This window comes from Cydia splendana, chromosome 13 (assembly GCF_910591565.1).
Source record: "Cydia splendana chromosome 13, ilCydSple1.2, whole genome shotgun sequence".
Taxonomy (NCBI): domain Eukaryota; kingdom Metazoa; phylum Arthropoda; class Insecta; order Lepidoptera; family Tortricidae; genus Cydia; species Cydia splendana.
Genome location: NC_085972.1, coordinates 8,203,899 through 8,231,620, shown reverse-complemented (window position 1 = coordinate 8,231,620; position 27,722 = coordinate 8,203,899). Strand labels below are relative to the sequence as shown.

At 38.6% G+C, this 27,722-nt stretch overlaps 2 protein-coding genes and 1 long non-coding RNA gene across 4 annotated transcripts in view; 2 read left to right on the top strand and 1 right to left on the bottom strand.

Moving 5' to 3' along the window:
- Nucleotides 1-27,722, bottom strand: part of LOC134796347 (ESF1 homolog) — a 328,393-nt gene that overhangs the window by 152,629 nt on the left and 148,042 nt on the right. The gene's annotated exons all lie outside the window — the stretch shown is intronic.
- LOC134795977 (putative inorganic phosphate cotransporter) lies at nucleotides 908-16,732 on the top strand. 2 transcript variants are annotated; one of them, XM_063767872.1, is made up of 11 exons: nucleotides 908-1,269; nucleotides 2,568-2,767; nucleotides 3,048-3,128; nucleotides 4,051-4,294; nucleotides 8,175-8,389; nucleotides 10,341-10,502; nucleotides 11,491-11,623; nucleotides 12,593-12,706; nucleotides 13,683-13,813; nucleotides 15,015-15,113; nucleotides 16,352-16,732. In XM_063767872.1, the coding sequence occupies exons 1-11, from the start codon at nucleotides 1,176-1,178 to the stop codon at nucleotides 16,424-16,426; spliced, it is 1,548 nt and encodes a 515-aa protein (XP_063623942.1). In that variant the 5' UTR covers nucleotides 908-1,175; the 3' UTR covers nucleotides 16,427-16,732. The 2 variants fall into 2 exon arrangements, with proteins under 2 accessions (XP_063623942.1, XP_063623941.1); XM_063767871.1 differs by having other exon boundaries at nucleotides 2,565-2,767; nucleotides 16,352-16,723.
- On the top strand, nucleotides 20,599-24,603 carry LOC134796432 (uncharacterized). Its single transcript, XR_010144931.1, has 2 exons — nucleotides 20,599-20,919; nucleotides 21,288-24,603. It is a non-coding gene; the product is annotated as an uncharacterized LOC134796432 (long non-coding RNA).

Below are 27,722 nucleotides of genomic sequence, written 5' to 3'. Positions count from 1 at the left end.
TACGTAAGTGTGACAGGGAGGCGTAGAATGTGGTTCGTGGTAGGCCCTCTGGTCCTGACCAATAGACCACCCGACCACGGTGGTACCCTTCCCAAATTTTCTGGTGTAGTGAACCTAATAATGCTACCTTTGAAAGGCTAGATATTAGGCGCCTTTGACCTGTAGTATGTAGGTAGGTATACATTAATTACTACCGATTCACGGAAGCTGACACTGAATATTGAATGACTATTACTTAGTCATTGACTATCCCTATAATTGGAACCAAAAAAGGTAAAATTATTGAACTCATAAGTTCATTAAATTCTAACATCCTTGGCGCTTAGTAGTAGTCTAGTCGTATGTACATATTCTGATCAGGAAAAATTGTGTATTCCCATTTGTCCCTACCCCACGTGACAATACATGAGGCGGGGATAGATGAGAATGATTCATATGAATGAATCTATTCCCATCTGAGCCCGATGGGGACAAATGGGAATACACCGGAAAAATATACGTATCAGTTTTCTAAAATGTAAACATACGAGTACAAATCTAGCACCGTCAATTTACGTATTAATTTATTTTGTATTATACGTATTACTATCCGGGAACCGGTGCTTTTAGTACAAAGAGTAGTATAGTTGGTCAAGCAGATCTTGTCAGTAGAAAAAGGCGGCATATTTGAAAAATGTAGTCGCGAAGGGATATCGTCTCATAGAAAATTTGAATTGCGCGCCTTTTTCTACTGACAATATTTGCTTGACCATCTATATAATATTTTTAGTAGCTTCGTACATGTACATGCCCCGTGTGCAATATATTTGTGTCTCTGGGTCTATATAACAAGGTCTATAGGATCCTACCATCTATGGCGGCCAGTGTTATCTGTGGTAAAATTTGACAGCTGACTGACAGCATTCTGCGGACGGAACGCAGCACGGTTTGCGCTGAACAATTTTTCTTTGTTTATGTACGACGTAATCGTTCCATACAAAAAACGCGAGTGAGTCACCGTAACAACACAATTGAATTAAACATATTCTATAGGAAAATGAACGGACCTAGTTGTAATTAAATTGATTACAAGTAATTGTAATCAGTATCCATCTTAGGTTCTCAAAACGAGAATTTGGTGTTAATTTAAACACCCAAATGATAAGTGGAGCACGGAATGTTCTTATAAATTAAAGATGTCTTTGGATATAGAAGAAAGTCCCATAATTAACTCGGACATTGACGAAAATGTGACCAGCAGCAGCCGAAACCTGATTGTGGAAGATCGAGGTACATGTAATTTGTTTATGTTTTTGCGTACGCCTACCCTATCCGCCGATCCTATTCAAGGTCACGTTGCAAATTATATTGTTCATACTTATCTATTTTATGGAAACAATACAACCTTATTATAATATATGACTACAATTAGTATATAATTATTCTAAAGATTGTGCTATTTATTACTATTCTTATTTTATTAGTCATATTACTGATGTATGTATGTAGGTCAGGGGGTGTAAAGGACGAAATATTATCAATAACTAATTAACTATAACTTTTTCTATACATTATTATCATGTTGTTATGCCTAAGCATTTGAATATTACAAACTTAAGGGATTTTTAAGCACATTCAGTGCCAAACACATTTTTTTATAAAAAGTAATCTGCTTCAATAGTTTTCTACTATAACTATAGCCAAGTTGAAATATTAAAAGAAAGGAAGAATGAAGGAATGTTTATAACGAAAAGAACACCACTTTCATGTTCTTTGTGATGTTTGTTATTGTTATACAGTAGAACCTCCATTATCCGAAGCTCGATGATCCAAACTCTCAATTATCGAAACATTAGAAATTTGTTGCTCGCTGCCGCTGCACACAGGTGCATATCTAATGTATTAATATGAATTTTGTTTCATCAAATGCTTTTATTACGCTTATGTGAATAATATACATCAAATTTTAATATACTTTACTGTTTTTATGTAAAAAGTTGTTGGTTTTGTTTGTTCGTGTCTAAAAACCCACATTTTAACTATCTGAGCTAGTCTTGGTCCCAATTAGTTCGGATAATCTAGGTTCTACTGTGCTTAGCTTAGATATTGAAGCTAATTTTTTCTAAATAATTGTGCATTACTATTATGCTGCTGACTGCATTCTTGACATGTAAGTTTTACTACAATTTCTCTTAAATTAAATGCGTTAATAAAAATTTTGTCACTTTTTTAAAAAACCTAGTTTTATGTTATTTAAAAAAATTACCTGAACATGCATTTCTGTGTCTTTCCACAATGACCCATGAAAAAAAAATTAAACTCATTTATTTCAAGTATCTGTGACGCATAAGTACATAATTTAAATAATAGCTATCAACATTAAACAAACAAACATTAAACACATAACATTAAATTTAAGTATGTTAATAGAACATGGTACAATTTTTTTTCTAAAAAGCTGTCCTATCATTGTCTCCTGGCTGGCAGCGCAGAACAGAGTAACAACAAGAAATAGTTGATCCACCCAAATAATCATTACTCAACAACATGTACTCTTATTTAATGTCAAACATGTACTCTTGCAGAAGAAACAACAGGATGGATCAAAAGCCGCACAGTTCTCGGCATCATGGGCTTCCTGGGGTTCGCCAATGTGTACGCCATGCGAGTGAACCTCTCTGTGGCTATTGTGGCCATGATCAATTCCACGGCCCCGGTGCCATCAACAAACGACTCCACGTTAGATGTATGCCCGGCTGGAATACCCGATAATAGTACAGTAGTACCCGTAAGTATGTCACTTGTAGTGTGGTTAGGTTAGTTCATAGACTAAAGAATATTCAGACATGTAAAGTAGTTAAGTACAAAATATTGAACCTGTATGACAGCAGGAGTGCAAAGATAGTGCTGCACATTTGGTGGTCACATTACTTAATTTTTATGTAAACCTTTTTTGGTATAAGGAAAATAAAATATTGCAACTTTAAATGATGAGCTGTACTTCAATTGGAATAGACTGATGAATTGTGATTTGTATCAACCATTAATTTAAATGTATTGTGTTTCAGAAAAATGGTGACTTTAATTGGTCTGCTGAACAGCAGAGTATAATTCTAGGCTCTTTTTTCTATGGATATGTGCTGACACAGGTAAAACATCTCAATTCTGATAGATACCCTTACTTAGACATGACATCACATTATCGCGAACCTGGGAGTACATTTTGGACCTAACATGGTTTCATGATTCAAAGTTAGCATGACTACCTTTTGATTAGCACGACGTCACTGCAATAAGAGGTCCAGATCAATAGAATAATATTTGATGGAAATTAATTAGGGGTCATCCATTAATTACGTCACACGTTTAGGGGGAGGGAGGGGGTCAAGAAAATGTGACATATTGTGACATGGGGGAGGGGGGAGACACAAACTTTGTGACGTCACTTTAACTTCATCAGTAACCGAAATTTTTTTTTAAATTATTTTATTCGCTGTACATTTAAATAACAAGTTTTTAAAACGATAATCGTTTTTATTCTTTTAATTTTCTTTCCTAAGCAGTTTTGGGTTATAAAATTACTAATATTTATATCGTCAAAAATATTTTGATAAAATATTAATAATACTTAGGTACTTACTTAATTCGATTTGGCGATTTCGTAGAAAAAATGTGACGTCACACTAGGGGGGAGGGGTTTGCCAAATGTGACCAAATGTGACAAGAGGGGGGGAGGGGTCAAAAAACCTAGAAATTCGTGTGACGTAATTAATGGATGACCCCTTACAAACCTTAAAATGTTTTGAAATTGTTACTTGCTGCAAAATTTAGGCATAAACCTTAGGTATTATACAACTGGGTTTTCATCTTACCTAGGTTCCTTTTGATTTTTCCTCAGACCCTAGAAAACCATTAAATATATCATAAATAAAATGGTTTATGGATGGATACCCCTGAATTAAAAAGTAAATAATTAGACGCTTTTGTAAATCCCGCCTGTAAGCCCATACAGCTGTCGAACCGGGCATCTCGAAATTCTTCTCTAATCTCATAATATTACTTTTTCCACAGGTCCCCGGAGGCCGTATAGCCGAGCTATTCGGCGGTAAACTAGTATACGGTGTCGGCGTCCTATTGACCGCCCTATTCACCATCCTTAGCCCAATCGCCGCGTACACAGACTTCAAATTCTTCATCGCCGTAAGAGCACTCGAGGGGTTGGGCGAAGGCGTGACCTATCCAGCCATGCACGCTATGCTCGCTCGGTGGATCCCGCCTATGGAGAGGTCGAAGTTTGCTGCGTATGTTTATGCAGGTTAGTTGAATGGCGTGTATTTTATTTTAAACCGTCTTGGTCCTCATACCTGTCAGGGCGTTGAAAGCTTAGGGTACTTACGGATCACGCGCTTTGCAGCGGTGATAGGAGCGACAGATTTAATAATATGTGCTGTGCTTAACACTCAAGTAATTTGGTTTCTGTATCATATCGTCATTATGACTATGACTAGGTACGGTGTGGCATGGAAATCAATTTTTTAAACCATACATTAGGTCGTTAATAACACGCGCACTGTTCAACTGTTGATCAGTGCGTGTTTTATTAATAACCTTATGTATGAAAGTCATCAAGAGTTCTTATGTTGAACTTCAACATAAGAACTCTTGATGTCGCATCGCGATGCATGCTACCTTGCCACCTTAATAATTTGTGTTTACTAGTCATCATTCTCTTGCCCTTGTCCCATTCACTTGGGGTCGGCGCAGAATGTCTTTCTCTTCCACACCTCTCTGTCGCCCGTCATTTCATCATTCACTTGCGTTCGTTTCATATCATCTCTCACATAGGCCATGCACCTTTTCCTCGGTTTTCCTTTCCTCGTACTTCCCTCCACATTCATTCGTAATACCTTTCACGTCACATGACTTTCATCCCTCCGCATCACATGCCCGTATCGCGCTAGGCGATTTGCCCTTACTTTTTCTGTTATTGGTGCAACTTTCAGGCTTCCTCTAATATACTCATTCCTTATCCTATCCATTATCGTCACGCCACACATCCATCTTAACATTCTCATCTCCGCTACATGCAATCTCTTTTCATCCGTCACCTTTGTGTTTACTAGTGTCCGACTTTAATCATCATAATGATTCAACTTGAGCTTGTTACGGTCATGCTATCATATAGTACGTTGCTTCTGGAAAAAAATATATGGAAAACTTGGCATAATTAATAGAAGACTTTTTTCAATTGGGATAAGTACGTTATGGACCGAAGTTATTTTTCATCAACCCTCCCCAACCCTTCCCCCTCTGCGTCACCCCCCCCACACCCCCGCAAAGGGCCCGAAACGCGGTTTTTCTAAATTTTTAAGAAAACCGTTCAAGATATAGAAAAAGTGTGTAGGAACGAAGTGATCCTTAGTAAATTTGCTATTTATCTCTTATACACACTATAGTGCTATCACTTATAGTTTTTGTGAAATCTGTCACCATGTATGCAATTTTTTTTAATTTACGTTTTTTTTCTTTTGTAAGATAACTTTTCTCAAAATATACTTACGATATCTCCAAATTTTGTTTAATTTAAATAAATAGTTAATATGTTCTTTAAAATGGTGTATTATTTATTATTAAACTCTTTCATTTGACGATGCTATGCCATTTTGAACATACATCGTCTTCAAACATTTTTAAGCTCTCCTAACATCGTTACTATTAACCACTTGACTGTGAAACAGATCGCACGGTCGCGTTTTTATAGCTTGCCTCACATAGAAGGTAGCCTATAGAAGTGGTGTGCGCGTGCCTCCGTGAGGGACAAAATATACGCAATGCGACAATATTAAAAACACGTTTTAACATTCCTGACAATATACCAAAAACAATAATCTACGTATTTCGGTCGGGTTATTGAAATGAAATGAAATGAAAATTTTTATTTGTTGCCCACCATAACCCATACTAAATTTATGGTGGGGAACAAACAAAAAGTGAGACTGTGACAAGGACAAGCAATAGTACCGCTTTCTTGCTACTCCTACTGAAAGTTCTATAAGTGTATCTCGTTCGGTCATTTGGCCCCTCCCCCGTTTCCTCTCTATTATTGTACCTCTATGTTGCCTCACCATGCCTGTCACGCTCTAACAAGTATGTAAGTGCGAAAGGGACGCGCATAGTGATAGGCGATAAAAATGGAACCGTGCTGCGCCCGCTGACCGAATTTTATACAACACAAACGAGGGTGAACCCACGATTTTTGACCACCACACACATGAAAAGTTCATCATCTTCTTCGCGTTGTTCCCGGCATTTTGCCACAGCTCATGGGAGCCTGGGGTCCGCTGGCAACTAATCCCATGATTTGACGTAGACACTAGTTTTTACGAAAGCGACTGCCATCTGACCTTCCAACCCAGAGGGGAAACTAGGCCTTATTACTGGGATTAAATAGTCCGGTTTCCTCACGATGTTTTCCTTCACCGAAAAGCGACAACTAACGCGAGGAAGAAGATGTGTGTGGTGATCAAAAATCGTGGGTTCACCCTCGGTTGTGCTGTACCTATAAATTTCGGTCAGGATCCGTTTCATATACAGACAAGTGGTTAATAACGATATTAGCTGACATTGAAAATATTTGAAGGCGATGTATTTTAAAAATGGCATAGGATCGTCAAATGAAGTAGTTTAATAATAAATAACACAGACATACATATACTCACGCCTATTTCCCGGAGGAGTAGGCAGAGACCACGGTTTTCCATTTGCTACGATCCTGACATACCTCTTTCGCTTCCTTCATTTTCATTACGTTCCTCATACACGCTCGCCGGTTTAAGGTGCTCTTGACCTGGCCTTTCTTCAGGATTTCCCCGATCTGATCAGAGAAAATCCGCCGAGGTCGACCCCTTCCAACTCCCACTTCCACTTCTCCCTTATACACTCTCTTTGTTAGCCTTCTTTCACTCATTCTTTCCACATGTCCAAATCATCTCAAAATACCTTTCTCAATTTTAGTCACTACATCAACATTCAGTCCACACTTTTGTCTTATCACACTGTTCCTAATTCTATCTTGCAATTTCACACCACACACACTTCTCAGCGCTCTCATTTCCACTGCATTCACTTGGCTCTGATGCCTCTTCTGCCATACCAAACTTTCGCTACCATACATAAGTGTAGGCACCAACACCCCTCTATGAACAGCCAACCGTGCTTTTTGCGACACCTTCTGGCTGCTCATAAAAGCGTTAAGTGCCCTATTCACACGTTTTCCAGCATTCACTCTCCTTTCAATGTCTTTATCATGCTTACCGTCCCTAGTGAACAAGGTTCCCAGATACACAAACTCTTTCAATAAATAATACCCATTTTAAATAACATGTTAACTATTTACTTAAATAAAAAAAACCGGTCTAGTGCGAGTCGAACTCGCGTTCCAAGGGTTCCGTACATAAGTGCGACTCACGCTTGACTGCACATTTCTAATAGGTTTTCCTATTATCTATAGGTAAAGTACTATTTTGTGTATTTTTTTTAAATTTTAGGCCCAGTAGTTTCAGAGATAAAGGGTCGGACAGACAGACAGACGCACGAGTGATCTTATAAGGGTTCCGGTTTTTCCTTTTGAGGTACGGAACCCTAAAAGCGTGAAAGATATCGTAAGTGTTATTTGTGAAAAGTCATTTGAAGAAGAAAAACACTGAAAATGCTAAAAATTGCATCTTCCGTGACGTATTGCGCAAAAACTATAAGTGATAGCAATATAGTGTGTATAAGAGATAAATACAAAATTTAATAAGGATCACTTCGTTCCTACACCCTTTTTGTGTATCTTGAACGGTTTTCTTAAAATTGAGAAAAACTAGGTTTTGTACCCCTTGTGGGGGTGTGGGGGGGTGACGCAGAGGGGGCAGGGGAGGGGAGGGTTGATGAAAAATAACCTCGGTCGACAACGTACATATCCCAATTAAAAAAAGTCTTCTATTAATTATGCCGTAATTTTAGCTAATTTCACTGAACTAATAGTATAGTATTACTATGCATAAACAGCTCGTCAAGTACGAGTATGCCACACTTACCGGTTCTAAACTCATCTTATTAACAAGTGATCCGCAATGACCGCAATCTATAACCGGCATTTCTCTTATTTGAATTTACACCTTACTGCTTAACAATTAAGGTTCCCTTTGCAGGCTCAAACTTCGGCACAGTGATCTCACTACCAATATCCGGCTGGCTATGCACCCTTGACTGGGGCGGCGGGTGGCCGCTCTGCTTCTACCTATTTGGGGGTCTTGGAGTGGTCTGGTTCATTGGATGGATGTTCCTGGTGTATGACTCGCCACAGAGCCATCCAAGAATATGTCCGAAGGAGATTGAGTATATTACGCAGAGTATAGGACCACAGGTAATTTTCCTAAGCATTATATTCAGATGTCTTATGCCTGATATAAGAAAATTACCTACTCATAAAGTTATTTGCAGTCTACTTCTGCTACCAAAACATGTAACTCAACTGAATTTTTTCGTCGTCCTCCTTTTTGGAAGTTGGATGTGGCCAGTATGCCATAGAAACAGATGGATTAACATAAAATTATTAAACATTACAGCTTAGTCATTTTGGCGGTGGAAAACAGGACACAAACATACATAGATGCTAAAATCATAATCGCTACTTTTGGATTTGCCGGAGTCGTATAAAAATTACATTTACATCTAGTATTTATGATCATTTTTCTCTCAATAATTTAATCAATTTGCAGCATAGAAAATCGTCATAAATTTATAATCATAATAATTTAAAAATTTAAATATCAAAATAAAAAGGACATACATTTTTAGAAACTAAAGTTAAAAACTAAAATTAAAACTAAGCCTAAAAATAAAACTATAAATAGAAAATTTGCCCCAAATCGCCGTCTATTGGCAGCGTGCCCAGAAGGCTGGCAGCATTGCCACGTTGTATGGCAATGCTGATCCGCTGCGCTAGATATGACCCAGCCCTCTGGTCACGCGTCAACTCGACTAACCTGCGGCTACATTCGTTGAAAACCCTGTGGGCGCTTTCCCCCCAAGGCCCCATAGTTTATGATCTATTTTATCCTTATTCTTATTAAGAATTAGTTGCGGTACCTTGTATCTAGATATTTGGATGCACTGCAATTAGTAAGAAACGGTTTGTTAGTCCATAAACGAGTTCACGCATTATCAATTGCGAGGAGTGAGTCAGCCTCAACCGCTGACCTCACACACAAAACGATGATTACACGCGAATTCGACACCGTATCGCTTACAAACTAGGCTGTTCGATGCATACATTATGCATTCCGTATGTTATTTGAATGATTTATAATACTGATGATAGTTATTCAAATGAACGTAGAGGTACTTATAAGGTTATAAGTGTAATGCCCCGAAACATCTGTGTATTTGCTTTAATTATAATTATAACGCAAGTGTTTTAGATTTCGATTACACGAATTGCATTATTGAAATATTTATATTTATGCTGGCTATATAGGGTGGCTAAAAATAACTGCATTCCCGTTGCCAGGGAGGTTTTGGGATTATACTGAGCAACTTTTACTATAGCATCAAACCTCGAAATCGCGAAAAAAGAATTTGCCTGTTTCATACATTTTGGCTGGTCCATTTTCTATGGGAGGGTAAATTTTTTTTCGCGATTTCGGGGTTGGTAAAAGTTGCTCACCCAAATCCAAACCCTCCCAAAATCTCCCTGGCAATGGAAATGCAGTTAATTTTTAGCCACCGTGTATTTAAAACCCGACAGGGCAACGCAAAGGAATGTTTTTATCAATCTATGTGGGTCAAACAGATCACTGTGTTATGTCTTTCCTGTAGACATACACGAGAGTTAAGGGCTATAAAGGCTAATTTTCTTATTTAACCCTTATCCACGTGAAAAGGTCCTCCTTTTATTTAAAGAACTATGATAAAATCATTACTTACATGCCCACAAGCTGTTAACTATTGCCCACAGGAGAGAAAACTAGTGTGTTATCGCGAACAGTACATTTTTCTCTCCTGTGGGCAATAGTTAACAGCTTGTGGGCATGTAAGCAATGATTTTATCATAATTCTCTAAATAAAAGGAGGACCTTTTCATGTGGATAAGGGTTAAATAAGAAAATTAGCCTTTATAGCCCTTAACTCTCGTGTATGTCTACAGGAAAGACATAACACAGTGATCTGTTTGACCCATGTATGTATTTGTTCCTTTGTGTTACCAGTGTCGCTTCCTCGGAATTCGTTCGTAGTATAAAGTAAAGCTTCAAACTACATCAAAATAAGGTTCAAAATGAGCTAAAACAACTTCAGTTCCATTCTAATTGCTTCAGGAAGATAAAAGGGGTATGGCCATACCGTGGATGAAGTTCCTGACCTGTGTTCCGCTGTGGGCTATTTTAATCGCACAATGCGGACAGTCCTGGCTGTTTTACACGCAGCTGACGGAGCTGCCGAGCTACATGAACAACATACTACACTTTGACATAGTGTCTGTAAGTAACGAACGAATAACTTATATGTGTCATTTAAAAAAAAGGCTAGCTTACATATAAGTTATAACCTAAGGCAGGTACTGCCCTGCTAACTATGTAAGCACCTATGTGCTTTTGAAAACATTTGATTAATTGCAAGAGAAAAAGGTATGCTATTAGTTTTACGAACGAATTGCGCATTGCTGTAATTATTAGATTTATTAGACCTTAGCGCTTGAAGTTCAGATTACTCGGGAACTGCTACCAATTAAAATAACTTGACACTAATAAGCAATAACTCACCAGTATTATTGGCACCTCACATAAAGGGGACTTTGTCAAACTTATCTTTCCCACAAAAATAGGTACTTAAGTATGAGTGTGAAGCATTGGGCAGTCTAACGATATACTATTCAGTGCCAATCAGTTTATCCCTTTAGTGCAGCCATTCTCAAAGTGTGCTCCGCGGGTCCCTAGGGCTCCGCAAAGCCTCTGGGGGGGCTCCGCTAGAAAAAGCGAAAACAAATCAATGACCAGCTCTTCTATATCTCTGGTCCACATTTAAATAGTGACGCACTATTTTTTTTTTATTTGAGGCTCCGTAAAATATTTCGCTTTCCAAAAGAAGCCAAAGAAGTTTGAGAACCGCTGCTTTAGTGAATATGAAGTCATATATGGCAGTTATAATATTCAACTGTATTGACAGCTATTAAAGTTCAAATTTAAACAAATAATTTTATATGACATGCAGTAAATAATGCATACGTTTTCTTTTGTTATATTTCTCTAACCACTATACTTTTTAAATATAACACTTTAAACTCTCGCGTTTTGTACACATTTAATTACACAAACGAGTCTACCACCATATAATTTCATCGTTTTTACCTTAAATTCCGTCGTTCCAGCTGAGTTGCACCAGCTGTGATCACGAAAAGACAGAAGAAGAGTCTTTCCGTGACCACAGCTGGTGCAACTCAGCTCAGCTAAACAGTATATTTTTATACAGAATGCCAGGTTATCTGCAATCCCGTACTTCACGTCGTGGGTGGCCGGTATCATCATCAGTATCTTCGCGGACTGGCTGTTGGCGAAGGGAGTCATCTCGCGGCTAAACAGCATGAAACTCTGGAACACAGTTGGTAAGAAATATATTAATTTATAGAATATTCTGCTATTTTATTTATATGATTAAGATGGACCCCGATAGCACAGTTATCGGCAAAGTCGGCTCGAAATAAGTTTGAAATTAATCTTGAACTCTGCTTATTAAATTATTTTTACTTTTATTTATCCATAAACACATCTCAACTTCAAATCAAAATTTTTACACAATATAAATTACAATTAAGTATATTGTGTAAAACTGTATCTACAACTACAAGTACATGAGGCTGGCATGTTCACCTAGTGTCCAAAACCTCTATAAAAATCAGATTAAAAAAAACTACAAGTACTCACTTGATTGACAAAAGAAAAGCTATAAAGTAACGAATAATGAAGACAAATGAATTTTTATAATTCTGGTCAACACTTCATCAGCATTACTATAAATTAATGGAATTCTACACCCTTCATTGCCCGCGACCGTAGGCGCTGCCATTTAAATTAAATGTAACCACTCTCTATAGTCTGTATCTTTAGGTATTAAACTAAACAAAATCTACCCTCAACTGGCTCCTTAAGCCAGTTGAGGGTAGATGAAAACATTACATGATCAAATCCGTACACGGCGGGAAGAAGTTGATAACTTGATAAAAAAAAAGTTGATTTTATCGAAGAAATTTGAACTTAAAATAAAATTACATAAGGTTCCAATTTCTTCAATTTTTTCCCGCCAGTTATCAACTTCTTCCCGCCGTGTACGGAAATAATGTAGGTTAAAGTCAGGTCGTCCAGTGACTGATCCAGGCGATTTTGTATTTGGTTGGTTAACCAACAAATGTTATAACTACCCGAAAATGTACAAATTGTTTGTTTACTTTTATTTAAATACCTAAAGATACAGACTATAGTTAGATAGACGGTTCAATCTCCTTTTACTCTAGTAAGATGTTCGACTGATGAGTAACGTATATAACATGACATGAACAAAATGGAACTGTTTTCAGCTGCATTCATCCCTGCGTTTGGGCTGCTGGGCATAGCTTGGGCGGGCTGCGACCGCACCGCTGTAATGCTGTTGCTCAGTATTACCTCCGCCTTCGGAGGCGCAGTCTACGCTGGTAAGTATTGGCCAGCTTAACAATCCTTTGAATTATATGGCAATTTAGTGGGTAGTTGATTTACGCTTGCATTGTTGTGAATATGACTCCTTCTCTTCATCTTAACGCTTTCCGCATTTGACAACCAAAGCCCGACAAGCGCCGTTTACCGAAAAAAATAATGTATCGGAATGACAGAATGGTAACGAAAAGTCACGTGATCATTTCGATAGTTAGATACATTATTTTCTTTTTTTAATTGGTGTTTTATATAAACGATTGGCACTTGGTTATACTCCCTGATCCAAAGAGTTGGTATAGGTGATGTATGTTTGAACATACAGTATGTTGCAATCTGATCTTTCAACCTAGACATCATGGATTCTGGACTTACTGTCCTAAAAAACTAAACTTTCTGCCAACGAGAAGTTGAGTCCGCGGGACGCCAAGGGTGAGAGCGGTTCCTTGCCGCTGACGCTGAATGCACAAACAGCAACACTGTTAACTATCCATCTGTGGACCTTATTACAAAAGGCATAAGGTAATGGTAATGAAATGATGACCAGTGATCGTACATTTTCCAGCATTTTTGGTGCACGAAGTGTTGTTAACGGAATTGGTATAAATAATTTCAACCCTAATGATTAATTAGCGTTTATTACGTTGATATTAACCTTAATTTACCATTTCAGTTGAAATGATCTATACCAATTCCGTTAACACCACGCGAATCGATTTGGTGCAGCGGAGTGGTGTTAACGGAATTGGTATAAATAATTTCAACCCTAATGATTAATTAGCGTTAGTTACGTTAATATTAACCTTAATTTACCATTTCAGTTGAATTTATCTATACCAATTCCGTTAAGACCACTCTGCTGCACCAAAAATGCTGGAAAATGTACGATCACTGATGATGACACACGTTTTAGAAGTAGTAGTGACCGGCAAATAAAGTTACAAATTAACACTTTTAACCGGTTTTTTTCATATCCAGGTAATCAAATGAATCACATCGACTTGTCGCCTCAGTTCGCGGGAACGATGTACGGTATTACCAACGCCGCCAGTAACCTCTGCGGTTTCCTGGCGCCGTATGCCATAGGCCGCATTATTAGCAGCGACCAGGTAAGCATAATTAGCGCCATCTACAATAATGATAAGGTATCTAGATTTACAACGCATACAATGGGGTTGGCCGGTCGAAGTATTTAGCAGATGGCGCCAGAATAGCTTGCCCTATCAATCCCTAGAATTGTGTCAATTTTTTGTTTTTTTTTAATGGATTTTTTTACCCTGGGTGCCAGCCTTTTATGCCAAATCTTATAGAAAATGAGGCAAGATATGATGGCGCCATCTATGCAAACCTTTGACAGTTGCCAACCCCATTACCATGTACAGTGAAACCTGGTTAATTGGCACCTGGATAAATGGAAAACCTCAATAATTGCAACCAAAAGTCCGGTCCCGGTCCCTTGAGACCAAAAGGCCTCTATAATTGAAATTTTGGAACCTCTATAATTGCAATTTAGATTTTAGGGCTTTTCGTAATTTTGCCTCTGTAATTGACCACGTCGCAACTAAGACCTCTATAATTGACACTGTGCTAAAAACATCCGTTATTTTTGCTCTTCTTTTTACCTCTATTATTGAAACGAGTCTTACTTATTACCTCTGTAATTGAAATAATGTAGGTAGTTGTAGACAGCAGAAACAATATTTTAATAGCAATGATCATTTTATTTATATCTTCATCCAGAATTCAATTTATTTATTGGGTATCTATCACAGCCTGTAGTAGGTGAAATAGTTTTAATTAAATCAAAAACAAAGTATGCTTTTTACATTCCAATAAAACGTTCTTCTACAATTCAAGGGAATTTTTTAAACCCAAATGATTAGTAAGAAAATAAAGTAGTAATTAATGTAGTGTAAAAGTGCAAGTATAGACAGAAGCTATATATAGACCAGAAACCCAGAACGTAAGCGTGTAAATCTACTTTCAATGGTTATTTGCACCTCCATAAAAGAAATTTGTCAGAACGCAACCTCTATTAATGAAAACCTCTATAATTGACACAACGATTTTGTGAACCTCGTTAATTGACACGACCTGCTTAAATGAAAAACCTGGTTAATTGACAAAAAATGGCCGGTCCCTTGAAATTGCAATTATCCAGGTTCCACTGTACTATGTAACGGCTTGCTTCATTCGCCAGAGGCATGAATAACGCCATTTTAACTCCAGCTTTTAACTTCAATGAACTCGTCTCCCTGGTTACTCTTCCTTGTTTCATAGGCAACCTAGTAACCGTCAGTTTTTTTTTAGCAAACGCTGGGCCAGTGGCGCGAAGTGTTCTACTTGGCTGCGGCCATCGACCTCGGGGCCAATCTCTTCTACTTATTCTTCGCTAGCACTGACGAACAGGTAATGTGTTTCCACTCGGCAAAGCAACAAATGAAATTTTCATCACACTCGCTCAGTAAATGTGGAATTGCACGCAGGTTTAGCGGGAGTTATAGAAAAAGCGTTCTCCCTAGGGAGTTATGAAGTTTCTAGTGCCATAATTAACAGTTTTTTGTCTTTATACTTAATTTTTGTATCGCAAGCGTAATATTATTGCAAACTCGAGTCTATAAATCGCTCCGGCAAGCCGTCGCGATTTAACTTACTCTCGTTTGCAATACTACTTACTTACTAATAACGTGAGCTTGAAAGGGTATATATTTTTATTTACTGTAGACATTTCAAAAACGTCTTGTCTCTCACGGGTACCATCACCTACACTGTTAACTGTACATAGATGGACCTTATGCCTTTTGTAATAAGGTCCACCGATGTACAGTTAGGAGTGTTGCTGTTTGTACTTAATGTAGCTGAAGCTCAACCATTATTCGCTAAGTCGAACGGGTTATTCCCTTTTTTTATCACGAAGTTGACACCGCAGTTAAAAGCTGGGTTTTGTATTTTCTTAAACAACTGGGAATAAAATTTCGTTTAGGTGTTAAAGTAAGGACGCTCAGCACGAAGAATTTCGTACATTGGGCCTACCGCGACGACGTTCGATGTGTTGCCTGTCTGTCGCACTTGTAAATTCGTACGTAAGTGTGACACATCGCAACACGTCGAATGGTCCGCGGTAGGCCCTCGGTAGTGAAGTGAAATATTCTCGGCACGCCATTTCCTATATCTATCACACGCGCATAATTACATTGCTGTCGCACCGATGATGCCGGCGGTCAATGTCAAATGGTCTGTGCGACGGGACAATGCTTCGTGCGTCCTTTACTTTTAACAGGTAGGAATAAAAAAAACACTCCAACCTAAGTCCACCATTCCCATGACATTACTAATCAAAGAGTAGAAATAGTACATGGCATACCTAGCCCGCTCTACCCTACCCAGGCGTGGCTCACTCTTCGATTTCGTCGCGCCGCTATAAGTACATGCGGTTGTCACCAGTTCTTGTGTCTAGCAGTAGTAGTTGCCGCGCACCGCTACGGAACGGACGCCTGCTCGCGCTTGCGCCACCCAGCGGTCATATCTGTCGTAATAGACGCGTTTTGTTAAAGAGTGAACCTTCTGGACCTAGTACTATTATCTATTCTGTGCTTTTACTTAGCTTATCTTCTTACAGCCATTTGCTGACGTCTCTTATTTTCCAGGATTGGTCACTGCCAGAAAGCGACGATATGACCGCCTCAGCGCCAGTCGAGAGCATCATGTATCCCGAGTCCTAGGGCTTCGCCTCGTTCCACGCCGGCGACGCTCAGGTGACACTCTGTGCGTACACTTAGCAGAACACACGAGTTAGCCCTTGTTACGGCAACGTCTAAAGACGCCACTGTTTTTGTCCAAAGGGTCAAAAGATTTCCAAAACTATGCTCAGCAGTGAAGCGCAGTGGGTGGTATTCCATCTGTCGAATTTCTTTGTCCAATGTGTATTTTGTCTCACATTTTGCTTAATGAGAGAGTGAGACGCTAATGAACGAAACGTTGAAGTTATTGGTAACAGTCAGCGGCAGAAGCGTACCATGGACAACTGTTAATTGTCAATTTTTCAACCTTACTGCAAATGGCATAAGGGTGGTATTCTGTCCTGTCTAATATTTGATCAAATGTGCATTTCGTCTCACTCTCCCATTAGGGTCAAACAGATCACTGTGTTATGTCTTTCCTGTAGACATACACGAGAGTTAAGGGCTATAAAGGCTAATTTTCTTATTTAACCCTTATCCACGTGAAAAGGTCCTCCTTTTATTTAAAGAACTATGATAAAATCATTACTTACATGCCCACAAGCTGTTAACTATTGCCCACAGGAGAGAAAACTAGTGTGTTATCGCGAACAGCACATTTTTCTCTCCTGTGGGCAATAGTTAACAGCTTGTGGGCATGTAAGCAATGATTTTATCATAGTTCTCTAAATAAAAGGAGGACCTTTTCACGTGGATAAGGGTTAAATAAGAAAATTAGCCTTTATAGCCCTTAACTCTCGTGTATGTCTACAGGAAAGACATAACACAGTGATCTGTTTGACCCATTTATTAAATTAGCCATGAAATGAGATTGTCTACAGCTACACTCATTGAATTTAAAAACATAAATTTATAATAAAAAAAAATAGTAATAAAATATTAATTAAGAGCGCTCTTACAAGAAAAGTCGAAATAATGCAAAATTGATGATACTAGTCGACGAAATTCAGGACTTTGCGCTCATTATTAGAAACAATGAGTACTTGTTCCAGTAAAAGCGTCTTCTTATCTTTATAAATGTCGTTGTAAATATTAGAAAAAGGACTTATTAAATTAGTAATGATTTTTTTTCTGATGGTCGTTTCCGAAAAACCCCGTGAAGCACTGAATGGCGAGCTCTTATTTGGAAATGTTGAGAATTTTACTCTGCTAAACCTGGCTATTTTGTGTTACTAATACCCTGTACTTTAGGCATATCAAACTATATTTTTCCTACATACCTTTGAGAAAGAGAAAATCAAAGTAAAACGAACTCGATTTTCTCTCCGAAACAAGTGTCAATTCCTACGAAAATCTACTTAATATCGAAGTCATTTTCATACTCAAGCAATCTGCAACGTTTGCTTATGCTGTTGGTATACATTAGTGTTTATGAAATTCTACTATAATTTTTTGGCAATTTTTTGAAAACTACTCTATATTACCGATGACGCGCGCTGCGCCAGCTCAGTGCCGCGGCAGAGCTTGTAGAGGCAGGACGTGTGTCGGTCGGCTCCGCACATTTTCAACGGCGACGACGAGGTTTTTTATCATTGTGTGCGGCGGGCGCCGTGTAAAACGCTATACTGTGTGCGTGTAAACCGCAACGAGAGACTTTGATCCTAGCACTGTTTTTATAGTATTATAATTTATAATGGTACAGTTTAATAAACTACCGGACAGGATTAAAAATATTTGAAACGACCTGACATTCTATATGTATTTATTTGACTCAAGATAGTACTCAGGGTCTGATGATGGAGCCGGAAGGTGGTCACCGGTACCAATCAACCATGCAACTAAACCACTTCGTGTTTAGGCTCGTTTTATTCATCTCAACAAGATCTTTGACACAAGATAGTACTCAGGGTCGGATGATGGAGCCGGAAGGTGGTCACCGGTACCAATCAACCATGCAACTAAACCACTTCGTGTTTGGGCTCGTTTTATTCGGCTCAACAATATCTTTGACTTAAGATAGTACTCTGGGTCTGATGATGGAGCCGGAAGGTGGTCACCGGTACCAATCAACCATGCAACTAAACCACTTCGTGTTTAGGCTCGTTTGATTCGTCTCAACAAGATCTTTGACACAAGATAGTACTCAGGGTCTGATGATGGAGCCGGCAGGTGGTCACTGGTACCAATCAACCATGCCACTAAACCACTTCGTGTTTAGGCTCGTTTTATTCGTTTCTATAAGATCTTTGACACAAGATAGTACTCAGGGTCTGATGTTGGAGCCGGAAGGTGGTCACCGGTACCAATCAACCATGCAACTAAACCACTTCGTGTTTAGGCTCGTTTGATTCGTCTCAACAAGACCTTGGACACAAGATAGTACTCAGGATCTGATGATGGAGCTGGAAGGTGGCCACGGGTACCAGTCTACCATGTAACTGAACCACTTCGTGTTTGGGCTCGTTTGATTTGTCGCAACAAGATCTTTGACACAAGGTAGTACTGAGGGTCTGATGATGGATCCGGAAGGTGGTGACCGGTACCAATCAACCATGCAACTAAACCACTTCGTGTTTGGCTTCGTTCGATTCGTCGCAACAAGATCTTTGACACAAGTTAGTACTCAGGGTCTGATGATGGAGCTGGACTGTGGCCACGGGTACCAGTCTACCATGTAACTGAACCACTTCGTGTTTGGGCTCGTTTGATTTGTCGCAACAAGATCTTTGACACAAGGTAGTACTGAGGGTATGATGATGGATCCGGAAGGTGGTCACCGGTACCAATCAACCATGCAACTACACCACTTCGTGTTTGGCTTCGTTCGATTCGTCGCAACAAGATCTTTGACACAAGTTAGTACTCAGGGTCTGATGATGGAGCTGGACTGTGGCCACGGCTACCAGTCTACCATGTAACTGAACCACTTCGTGTTTGGGCTCGTTTGATTCGTCGCAATAAGATGTTTGACACAAGATACTACTCAGGGTCTGATGATGGAGCTGATGATGATAGACAGGTACCCGTCGCCACCTTCGCGCTCCATCATCAGACCCTGAGTACTACCTTGTGTCAAAGATCTTGTTGAGATGAATAAAACGTGCCTAAACACGAAGTGGTTTAGTTGCATGGTTGATTGGTACCGGTGACCACCTTCCGGCTCCAACATCAGACCCTGAGTACTATCTTGTGTCAAAGATCTTATAGAAACGAATAAAACGAGCCTAAACACGAAGTGGTTTAGTGGCATGGTTGATTGGTACCGGTGACCACCTGCCGGCTCCATCATCAAACCCTGAGTACTATCTTGTGTCAAAGATCTTGTTGAGACGAATCAAACGAGCCTAAACACGAAGTGGTTTAGTTGCATGGTTGATTGGTACCGGTGACCACCTTCCGGCTCCATCATCAGACCCTGAGTATTATCTTGTGCCAAAGATCTTGTTGAGACGAATCAAACGAGCCCAAACACGAAGTTGTTTAGTTACATGATAGACTGGTACCCGTGGCCACCTTCCAGCTCCATCATCAGACCCTGTGTATCTTCAGTGTCAAATATCTTGTTGAGACGAATCAAACGAGCCTAATCATGTTACTACATGGTTGATTGGTATCCGTGACCACCTTAATCATCATCAGATCCTCAGTACCAGTTCGTTTTTAAACCCTCGTTGATACAAACTTTACAACCTATAGGTACCAAATGCAATGACGAAACATGTAAATAAGCGAGTAGGTACCTATAATTTCTTTCGAGTAATATACCTTCATAAGTACGAGTATGGGGCTATTCATAAATTACGTCGTTTCAAATGGGAGAGGGGGGGGGGGGGGTCTGGACATCGGATGATGGTAACATGACGTAGGAGGAAACGGATTCATCCGAAGCTTGATTTTTGGATGATTTGAGGGGTGGGGGGGTCAAAAATCGTCAAAAATAGATGACGTAATTTATGAACAGCCCCTATGTACATTTGCACTGCATTTAGTATTTTCGTACTTACCAAATAACAGTTTTAGAACTTTAAAAGTTAAGTACAGTTAGTGTTGTTATGGTTGATTTCAATATGCTTCGCGAAGGATCAAGAATGTTTAATCCATCATTGTAGTGCGAGTGTGGTAGAAGGGATCGGCATACTGAGCTCGCACGGCCTGCCGCAGCGCGTAAAATACCTAAACTCGCTCAACGCCGAAATGTAATAGCGCTCTTAAACAAAATGTGAGACGCAAATACAAATTGGATCAAATATTGGACAAGTGAAGTACCAACCTAAGCCACCAATCGCTTAAGTGTGCTGTTTGTCTATTGTCAAAATTACATACGTGCTTTCTGATAACAATAATAATGACTCTTACGAGTATCAAAGTGACAGCTAATTTAATTAAATGCTTATGACATAAATTTGGCCACATTGATATATAAAAGTGGTTTAGTGAATTTTAGTAATATTTGGAAGTAACATTGATACCAAATTATTTATCATTTATCATTATGTTATTATTTAACCAGTTATGTCAGAGCCGGAAGTCAACCAGTATTAAGGCACTTGTCCCACCGCCGACGATGAGCGATAAGCGAGTAGAACGATAAACTAGAAACGAGTGGGCGAGCGGCGAGAAGCGAGTGTTAGCTCCAATAGTTTTGTCACGCAGACTGATTGGTTTCGCAGCTTGAGTTCTAACTACGAAGCGAGCATCGCCGAGCGAATACCGCTGAGCTAGTTTTATCTTATCGCGGTGACAAACTAGTAGAGCGAGTGTTCTCCCCGGCAGTGTGAACAGCCAGCGATGAACTATTAATATATGTGTCTCTTTTACTAACACAGGATCCTAATCTTTTGTTCGTTTCTTGAGCGAGAAAATCGCCGATAGTTAATCGCTTACTCGCTCTTGGTAGGACAAGTGCCTAAAGTAAAATTACGCGTGTGCGTAGACATGCACGTGCGCGGGCGCTGATTTATTAGAGCTGTGAACGCATACGTCACGCAAGCGGTGTGACGTCTCTCACAAGAATCTGTATTTCACAACGCACACGTATCCGGTGTGCCTTAACCTTCTGAACGCCAGACGGCGAAGGAGTAATCCGTGCCCCGGACGCCAGGAAATCACGATTATTCAAGCGAAATTGAACTTTACGGTGTCTCGAGTAATTAAAGTTCCTATTGCATTGGCGAAGCTGTCGTTGGCGTCCTTGGCAAGAATTTCCGATGACGGCCATAGCCGACTGTACGGGTCAAAAGGTTAAGACTTGATACCATGTCTTCGATATTGCGTACCACAATTACCATATTGTGCACCTATATTTCTATTATGGATATGGGACTATTTACCCACTCTCACAAGTTCGCAACTCGTAACATGAAAATTACTTAGACCAATAATGAGAATTTATTATTTAATAATCGCGAGTTGCTACTGTAGAATATTGTTGTCAGATGGTCTGCCGGCCTAGCCAAGGTTACAATCGCTATCGCTTCGACAACGAAAAGCATTATGTCTCTCTATCACTCTTCCGTATTAGTGACAGTGACAGCTGCGTTTCGATCGCTACGGAGCGTAAGCGATTGACATCTTGGCTACGCGGCCTGTTCAACGTTAACTTATAAGGTAAACTACCCTATCGTCGGCACCCCTCCAATGGCTGGCACCTTCAACCTGCCTTAAAAGCAGAAATTGCGACCTTCCCATTAAACTAAGTGTACTTTTAAATGCTAATCATTGGATGGTTTACTCTACTGTTTAAATGGAATGGCAATCATGTGTTGGATGTATAAATCTAGCGGACTGTGATTTTAATGAGACTAAGTAACGGAATTGTATATAAATAGGTATTGTGAATTGCTATTGAGCGTGTTGCTATTATATTAAAAATACAATTTAAAAATTGTCAATGACAATACCAGTTTTAAACATTGTATATTCAACAACCAAAATGCCAAACCAAATGTTTTAATTTTTCATTTTTTGGCTTGTACGTATTTGTTAGTATGATATTATAAAGAGCTAAGAGGGTCAAGGGTCATTTAACTTTTCTTAGCGTTACCCTGCCCGAAAGCAATCCGAATTCAGCTATTATACATACGCTTCTAATTGCTGCAAAATAGTATTTTACAAATCGTAGAGAATCGTAAAAATAAATGAATCGGAAATCATCATCAATCATCATGTAATCAAGTTACAAGTTAATGCAGCCATTCTCTAAGTGTGTTCCGCGCAACCCTAGGGTTCCGCGACACCCCTGCAGGGGTTCTCAAGAATTTAGAACACTATGCTTTAGTCGCCTCGAAAAATTTTACTATGCAAAAAACGCACTTCTAAAAACTATTGTTTTATTGTAGGGTTCCATCAAGTATTTTCGCTTTCCAAAAGGGCCCCGTCAAAAAAAAAGATTGTGAACCGCTGAGTTAATGTAATTTGACCCATACATGAACCGTGTATGAAATATCATTTGATATTTACCAGTTGCTTTTCGGTGAAGGAAAACATCGTGAGGAAACCGGACTAATCCAAGGCCTACAGGCCTATTCGGATTTCGAGATAATCACAAGATCTTGAGACGATTTAGAGATCAACTAGATCTACATTAGATATCGACTAGATGTGACTTGGATATCTAAGTCATAACTTGTCGAAATCGTTCAAGAGGACCTCCAGAATCGCGGAAACGTCAAATTTGACATATCTATCTTACAAATATCTTTAAATTATCCGTATCGTAACTTGTTGAAGTCTAGTAGAAATCTAATTCATTTTCCGAATCGAGCCGCTAGTTTCTTCTTCGGGTTGGAAGGTCAGATGGCAGTCCACGCTTTCGTAAAAACTAGGGCCTATGTCAATTTTTGGGATTACTTCTCAAGCGGACCCCAGACTCCCATGAGTCGTAGCAAAATGCCAGGATAACACGAGGAAGAAGAAGAAGACATGAATCGTAAACATTGTAAAATTAATGTTGTAATGAAATGCAGAATTATTGATTGTTTAACAAAGAAAATCGGAACCTAAGAAGATTATTTCTTTATTAATTAAGGTGCATGCGTAATCCTTAGTTTAAAACATAATGTATTTATGTAACTATAGTAGTCAATTGTTCCTAGAATTATTAGCATCATTCCTTAGCGCCAATTTTGCACCAAGTGCATGAATAATGTTATTGTATCTGTTCTGTCGAATTTTAAAATGATTTGGAGCTATGACACGTAACGTAACTTTATTTACTTTAAAATTGTAACTATACCAAGTACCCGAGAGATTTTAACCACGCATTTCTGAGGCCAATTGAAGGAAAAAATGTTATACATATATAAGTTTAGGTCAATTTCACCAAAAATTAAATTGCTTTTAACTCTGAAACTAGGCAAATTACAAAAAAGTTTATAGGATATTTTAGTCTTTAAATATTATCAGTAAAATAGTGTTAAAATCTCTAAGGTTCCTCGTGTGGACGTTGTATGTACCCAGAACAGGTGGTTAAAAGCATCTTCATACAAAAAAAAACCTAGTTCCTGTTCTTAACATGACATCTACCTAACCCTTTGAACGCCACGCCTATCGTATGCGGCGTGTCATTGTGTACCTTGTCGGAATACACAAAGGTTGATATTTGGCTGTAGCTGGTCATTTAACATATTTGGCGGTCAAACGGTTAAGGACCCAGTGGTTGTCACCAAATTAAACGAATTTATACAACTTACAAATGTTTAAACAAATCAAATAATTAAATGTTATTGTTTTAATAAACAAGAAAAGAGGATCAAGAGACAAGATTATAACATTTATAACTTTACTATTCTTCAAATATGTATATCGTCATATTTTTTAAGGGAAAATGCTCTCAGTTAAGTGTATCATTCCAATTATAAATGTAATAAACTAGATATGAATGCATTAAGATTGTATGTACAATTTGCGGTATGTTTTTAGTGAGATGCTACGTAGATCAGTATTCATATGTGATTTTGTTACAGGCATGTATGAAATATATTTTATTAAAGATGTTAATACTGTTTTTTTTTGCGCTCAAGTTATGAAATGAATATACTTAACTTACTTAAGTCATATTTTTAATAAGCTAGAGTAAATTGACGAGGTCGTCTTAAAATATAGACAAAAATGAAATAACAGTGTAGATAATTTAGAATACCTAACTTTCATTCATAAAAGTGTTCTGCTTATTATGACGATACAGTAAGTTATTCTTCAACTTTGCTTGATAACGCTTGCTAACTTAGCTTGATTACGTAGGTATCTTCATTCATAAGAGAGTCGCAAAATAATTAGAACATTTGAAGAGAGTCGCACAAGTAGTAAGTTTGTGAACTTGTGACCCCTTACCGTGACTGGCGTTGTCGCGCGCGACTGCATACTTACAGTCGCTTGACATAATGAATTCGCGCGCGACAATGCAAGTTATACTAGGGGGTCTGGTCGCATACGTCAATTTGCTTTACCTGATTAATAATACATTTATACATTATACATATTGATACCGATAACCAGACATCGTAAATGCTATAGCATTTTTGGTGCAGCGGAGTGGTGTTAACGGAATTGGTATAGATCATTCCAACTGAAATGGTAAATTAAGGTTAATATTAACGTAATTAACGCTAATTAATCATTAGGGTTGAAATTGTTTATACCAATTCCGTTCACACCACTCCGCTGCACCAAAAATGCTATGAAATTTACGATGTCTGCCAATAAATAAATATGTTTATAAATAGGCTTGTCAATGTTAACATTTTTTTAGTTCTATTATTATTTATTTAAGAATCTCTCACATTTCAATTACAAGTGTTACGCATACATTCATTAATATCATAGGTAATAAAAAATTAGGTTGCTGTGATTATTCATCTCGTAATTTCATCTAGGGGATCTAGGCAATATATTTACTAGAAAAAAAATGTATTTTTATATTTACATAAATAATAAATTTTCTAAAAAAATTGTGTTATTAATTATTATTCGCTATCACCAAAATTTAAAACCAAAACAAAGTTAGTAATTTAGATTGCCGCGAACGAGCCTTATTATGATACATTTAGTTTTTTGCGGGTCTAACTTAAAACTGGGGAGAAAATTATATGTTACGCACCAAGGGCGCGACGGTCAGCTGCAAACTTTAACACTAGAGGCGTACAACTTTAAAAAGTGTATCTTTTTTACAACTTATCTCAAAGGAAGAAGGTTCAAAGTTGTATACATGTTTTTGGGCGACTGTAATTGTCCGGTGTGAGCGGCCTCGTCAATGCTAATATTTGTTTTCGCCCCGGAGTGATTTTTCGCCGAGTTTAACGAGGTGTGGTATAATTACGAAGATGACCGATTACGACAGCTGCGAGCGACATTCCTGGGTTGGGTTTGTAGTAATTTGGCTGTCTGAATGATCGTGCAGGAAGCTGTATGTATTTAACAATAACAACACAAAATGGTACATATGATAGGGTTAGACCAAGAAAAGTCTGCGATTTTGATAGCCCACGCAGTGCAACTGTTATTTTTAACGTCAAACTTCTACGAAATTCTGACATAAAAGTAACACTTGCACTGCGTGGGCTATCAAAATCGCTGCAGACTTTTCTTGGTCTAACTCTACCTACAATATATCAAGGGCGGTATGTCGCACGAAACCATGGAATATGGATATGTCGCTTCCCTCACCAGGCCCCAATTTCACCACGGTGACAGGTGCGACAATTGTAAAATCACTGTTGCTGACGTCACAGGCATCGATGGGCTACGGTTACCACTTACCATCGGGCGGGCCGTATTCCTGTTTGCCACCATCATTGTTTTATTAAAAAAAACTTTATTATATCGGAAAAAAACAAATATTTCTTTTGCTAAGTTTCTGACAATTGTCAAGATTTAGAAGAATTGTAGGTAATTCTTGACAGGTAATGAGTTATATGTCGGAATATCGTGACAATTGTAGGGTTTCTTGTGACAATTGTCATAAACTTAGCAAGAGAAATATCTGTTTTTTTCCGATATAATAAAGTTTTTTTTAATAAAACAATGATGGTGGCAAACAGGAATACGGCCCGCCCGATGGTAAGCGGCAACCGTAGCCCATGGATGCCTGTGACGTCAGCAACAGTGATGTTTTACAATTGTCGCACCTGTCACCGTGGTGAAATTGGAGCCAGTTGTTTGGGGTACAAATCGGCTCTCATAGACAGTAAGACCAAGAAAAATCTGCAACGATTTTAATAGCATACTACGCAGTGCAAGTGTTATTTATACGTCATAATTTCATAGAAGTTTGACGTTTAAAATAAAAGTTGCACTGCGCGTGCTATCAAAATCGTTGCAGACTTTTCTTGATCTAACTCTAGAAACCGAAGTTATACTTATACCTATTATTTTCATTTAAATGGCTTTTTTGCTTTTGCCATATCTTCAAATCAGCCTAAAAGTTTCTTCTTTGTGTCTACGAGAGCCCTTTGCAGTCCACAGTTTTTTTTTTGCAAGTTAAAAGATACCTTAATAATAACATCTACCTAACTTTGCTCCTTATAGACCGATCAGGATCAAGGAGCCGCAGTTTTTTGAATATTTTTACCGTTTCGGGTCGTAAACTGCACGCTTAAAAATATAAAAAACCAAACCTTTCCGCGACGTCATAAAAAAAACAAATAAAGGAACGGATTTTTAACAATGGCGAAGTTATTGGCGATGGCGAACCCTTGCAATTAAGTGTCGTTACAAAGTATTTCGCCGGCCCTGACGCGTGTTTGCTAAACATTCGGCCGTTGTTCTTTTGTCAATTTTTGTGAAGTTAACCCGTCATTTTACTGTTTAAAAACGATGCTGCGGGCGCTGTGATAATATTTAAGAAAAGGTTTACGACCAAAGGGCGCACGCGAAACTATTATACTAAGCTTCGCGGCCAAAGTTTTAATGGCAGGGCTATTAAACATTTTTTCTTCAAATAATAGAAAGTACCTACTACGAGTAATTGCATCAAGGAGAAATGGCAATGTGAAGCCTGGATGCCCCGTGGCTCTTAAGTAATTTATCGTCTGATTGCATTTGGGTAGTCGGGTACGAATAGATTGTTTACAAATATTATGTAACATCATTATGTTATAATACCGGCAGAGCCTGAGGGGCATTGCTTTGCTTATCAGGGGTGCATGTTACTTTGTTGTTTTAGCTCTCCGAAACTACTTACGGCCCGCGAGCCCTTGCCAATTCCATTCGACCTGCAGGAAAGAAGCGACATACCATTAGGTACACCTACCTATTTAAAATACGTAGTAGACAAATCGGGCGGCAGCGAAAATTGTAGCTAAGTTATCGCTTTCTACTTACCTAACATACCCAGTTATCT